We start from the raw sequence: 4,572 nt of genomic DNA, 5'->3' as shown, positions 1-4,572 counted from the left end.
AGAATTCCAGTGGAGGTCTTATGAGTCAGAACAGACTCCATGACAGTGGTTTATTTTTATTTTTATTTTGTTTGAATCCCCATCCTGGGGTGAGGGTCCCACTTCCCGGCCTCATTGTGGGAAGACTGGTGGCATAGTTGATAAGGCATCTGGCTGCTAACCAAGTCACCCTTGCAAACCCACCAGCTGTTCCAGAAGGTAGATGGGGCCATCTACTTCCATAATGATTTACAGCCTCGGAAACCCAGTGAGGGTCGCTATTAGTTGAAATAGATGGAAGTGTGTGCGTGCGCGTTTGTGTTTGGATGCACAAGGTACCATGCTCTCGCTCCTCGGCGATCCATTGCTTTCCCTGACGGCCTATGCCCCACCCACAGCTCAGGCCGTCAGGCTCTGGTCCCGCCCCCAGCTGCCAATTCACTCACAGGTCCCTGGGGGTTCCTCCGCCCTAACGCTAGTTCCTTAGGTCGGGCCAGGCTGAGACGCTGCTGCTCGAGCAGTGGATCTGAGACGTGGCTCCCAGAGCGGAAGAACCATGTTGGACTTCGCGATCTTCGCCGTTACTTTCTTGCTGGCGTTGGTGGGAGCGGTACTCTACCTCTACCCGGTAACCACCAATTAGACCCTCAAGGGTCCGGCCGCCTCCCCAGCTTGTCTTTGGCCCGCATCTAGCACGCCTCCTCGCCGCTAGGAGGAGCTATGGGAGGAGGGTGCCCGCTCAGGGGCTGCATCCGGGTCTTTAACGCCTGGCCCGGCGCGCGAGGGGTACTGCTGAGGAGAGCGGTGACGACGACCCGATGAGCCCCGCAGCTGCACGCCAAGGCGGGCGTCTGGTTCCGCGCCGCCAATATGGGCTCCCAGGAGCCGAGGAAAAGCCCGTGCCAGTCCCGGAGTCCCCGTGCTCGTTCTGGGCCTCGCTGAGGGCAGGCCCTCGACTTGGGTCACATAGCGACTGGGATCTCCCCACCCCCATTACATGGCAGGTCTGAAGAACTTTGAGCGGGTTTCTGAAGCTACTGTGCTAAACCCAAATTCTGTTTGCTAGTGTGTCTGTGAGGAAACTCCACGGTGCCAGGCCTTCCTGCCTTTCCGAGGACTGTCGGGGGCTCACATTTACTTACTGGAAGCTACCATCTCTTTTTGTCATTTATCAGTTTATGTCTCTGGCGCTCTCATTACTAGAATCCAAAGCCTAGGACACGCGTCTGGGTCTTGTTCCTTGCAGGGTCTCAGAGGTAAAACGGAGTGATGGTATGAGTACTGCTCAGCTAGTTTGTGAACTTAATTTGGCTTCTCTATTTCTTAATCTTCTTTTTACCTTCTTACTCTTCTGTCCTTTCTCAACCTCAGAGGAGGGTTGTGAAAACAAAGGAGCTAATGGATGAAGAGGTGTCTGCATAAGGAGTTCCTGGATGGTGCAAATGATTGATATGCTTGAGTCCTCCCAAAGGCACTTCAAAAGAAGGGCTTGGCGAAATACTTCCAAAAAAAAAAAAAAAAAATCATTGCAAACCTTACAGAGCACAGTACTACTCTGACCACATGGGGTTGCCATGAGTCGGAATCAACTTGACAGCAACTGATGGTGGTGGTAGTGAGGATAAGGTATTTGAAGAGTGAGGAGAAAGAGTGAAATAGTTAACTAGAAGATGAGGAGAATGAATGGACTATTTCCAAGCAGCATACCTGACTTCTAGTCAGCCTGGCAGTATTTTTCTCCAGCTGTGGTCAGCTCTGTGAATTGAGGGGCACGTTTTATAGAGCATTGGATTTAATCAGGCCTGGCGTTTTAGAGTCAGGATGTTGACTGTAATACAACAACCTAACAACAGTGGTTTAGAGTCAGGATGTTGGAAATAATAAGAGGAAAAGGTAGGAACTGGTTAGAGATTTGGATGCTTCATATAAAATTCTGGAGGTTGTCTTGACATTTGGAGATGTCAAATTCCAGTATATGACTGTAAGAAAGAGTGACTGAGGTAGGGCAAAGTTTTGAGCAAGGGAGAGATGGGAGATAGGGTCAGGAAAGAGGATAACCTGTAGTAATAAGATACTGGAGAATTAGGGAAGTCCTGGATTTCTTGTGTCTAAGTAAATAAAAAGATTTTTCTGGATGGATTTAAAGCAGATGGTAGTGGTGTGGCTGTGGTTATTAAGGAGATTGAAGTTTTGCAGGGTCTTGCCAGGTACATGCCAAATTTAGGAACCCCCCTACCCCCATCATTTTAGCTATTTGCAACATCCAGATGCAATAAAGGGCAGGAGAAAATTCTACTTAGAAGTCCATTTCTTCACTACTTGGAATTCCTTTATTTCTGCTGATGGAAATACAAGTTGGTGTTGGACTCATTTTACCCAGAGTATATAGAATTCTGAGATTCTCTTTTCATGCCTGCTGTTGGAGCTGTGGAAGCTGGATTATAGGGGTGTGGAGAGGTTGTACTGTGTATTTGCACAGTGTTAGGATGTATTCACTTATGCCAAGCATTGGTTTTTCTAAATATTTAAACATTTCTGTTGTTGGCACCACTTGGTGAAATTGTTCAAACACATCGGTTATATATTTTTTCCTCTGAAGATATCCTTTGTGGAGCCCTCCATCATTCCTCCTGAGTCAGTACTGGTTACCCTCTGGGTCTGCTGCATGTGGAGACTCTCTTCAGTAGTGTGAGATACCCTATTTTCTGAATGCCACATTTTTTTCCTCTTTCACTTCTTTATTTGCAGCAATACATCATTTTCCATGAACTTTCTAAGAAAGTGTGAATGGAAAATAAATTTTATGAGGTCTTGCTTGCCTGAAAAATTGCTGTTCTGCCTTCACACTTGAATATAGTTTGGCTGGGTATAAAACTGTAGGTTGAAGAAAATTTGCCTTAGAATTATAGAGGCTACCACTCTTTTCTGGGAGCTCTGGTAGCATAGTGGCTAAAGCACTTGGCTGCTAACCAGAAGGCTGGTGGTTCAAACCCACCAGCCACTCCTCGGAAGGAAGGTTGGTCAATCCTACTTCCGTAGTGATACTGCCTCGGAAACCCAAGGAGGGGTCGCTATGAGTCGGGGCCGACTCGATGGCACATAACAACAACAACAACAACAACTGGTAGCATAGTGCCTAAGGCACTAGACTACTAACTAGAAGGCTGGCGGTTCAAACCCACCAGCCACTCCTCGGAAGGAAGGTTGGGCAATCTACTTCTGTAGTGATACTGCCTTAGAAACCCAAGGAGGGGTCACTATGAGTTGGGTTCGACTTGACGGCACATAACAACCACCACCACCACTCTTTTCTAGCTACTTTCAACCAGCCTGAATCTGCAATCCTGGATTCTCCTTCCAGGAGTGGTTATCATGGAAATGCAGAGGGCACTTAGAGTGTCTAAGGGATCAATATACAGAGTTTTTACCAATTGTTAGAATTCTTCTATCTTACTTTGTGTTTCATCCTGCCTTTCTGACTCCTATACTGGGAATCCACTTGCTGCTTTTAGGAATCTTCCATTGCAGGCCCCCAGAGGAGGCCTTTTAGCTCTGTCAGTTAATCACTTTTCCATCTTAATATCTTCTAAAAATTAGTTGAAATGTTGATACACTGTCTTCTCTCTATTCTCATTATCCTTATTATTTTCTCCTTTCTTATTTCGTTACTTTCATTTTAGTGGGATTTCAGGAGAAAGAGAAAATAGATGAATATACCAGTTCACTGTGTTTAAACAGAAATCAGGAAACTTGTTTTGGTCATTAGTAATTTTTGCCTAGAAAATAAAAGTCATGTTATTTAGACCACTGATTATTCTCTTCTAAATGTGATATTGACCCTTTCTTTTTCCCATTAGTTACAATATTAAATTTGGTAAGTTTCTGTTATTGATGAGACTGTAAGACAAAATTATACATTGTAGGTTTCACTATCATTAAGTAAATGCAAACTACACATACTATTGCCTACATAATCTCGTAACATTTAGTAGAAGCAGTAAAACTTTTCAGTTAGGATCACTGAACCCAGTATTTTTCTTTTGGGGTATATACTCCAACAGGGGAAAAAAAGAAAAATGTGAACCCATACAAAGATTTTCAAGTACTATTTATAATAATTAAAAAAGAAAAACAAATAGCCTAGATGTTTTATAGTAGTTTAGTAGGAAAATGATTATGCCATTCTGGCAACATGATAGAATATCATTTAGCCTTTTAATATTCAAATAAATAAGTATTGATTGACTGATAAGTTAAAAAAAAAGGCAGAATGCCAACTATATAAACTTGATTGTTGTTGTTATGTGCCGTTGAGTCGGACCCAACTCATAGCAATCCCTTCTTGGGTTTCTGAGGAAGTAGATTGCCCAACCTTCCTTCCAAGGAGTGGCTGGTTGGTAAGATAAAATGATTAGCAATAGTCAAAATATATTGACAACATTCAGAATTTATTCTGGACTTTAGTATTTTAAGGGCTCTTTAGTATTTTAAGGGTGGTATAATGGGTAAGGAAGACCGAAGAAGAGTTGATGCTTTTGAGTTGTGGTGCTGGCGAAGAATGCTGAAAGTACCGTGGACTGCTAAAAGAACTAA

General features: G+C 43.9%; 1 protein-coding gene across 1 annotated transcript in view; it reads left to right on the top strand.

Moving 5' to 3' along the window:
- The first annotated feature begins 489 nt into the window (after positions 1 to 489).
- LOC103192075 (cytochrome P450 20A1) overlaps positions 490 to 4,572 on the top strand; it is a 41,678-nt gene continuing 37,595 nt past the window's right edge. The window contains exon 1 of the mRNA XM_007935006.2: positions 490 to 607. Coding sequence (XP_007933197.1) covers positions 536 to 607 — 72 coding nt within the window. The 5' untranslated portion in view covers positions 490 to 535. The remainder of the gene's footprint in view (positions 608 to 4,572) is intronic.

The sequence above is a fragment of the Orycteropus afer genome, unplaced genomic scaffold, assembly GCF_000298275.1.
Source record: "Orycteropus afer afer isolate SDZICR_OR568_19922 unplaced genomic scaffold, OryAfe1.0 scaffold00002, whole genome shotgun sequence".
NCBI lineage: Eukaryota > Metazoa > Chordata > Mammalia > Tubulidentata > Orycteropodidae > Orycteropus > Orycteropus afer.
This window is presented reverse-complemented; position numbering and strand designations above follow the sequence as displayed.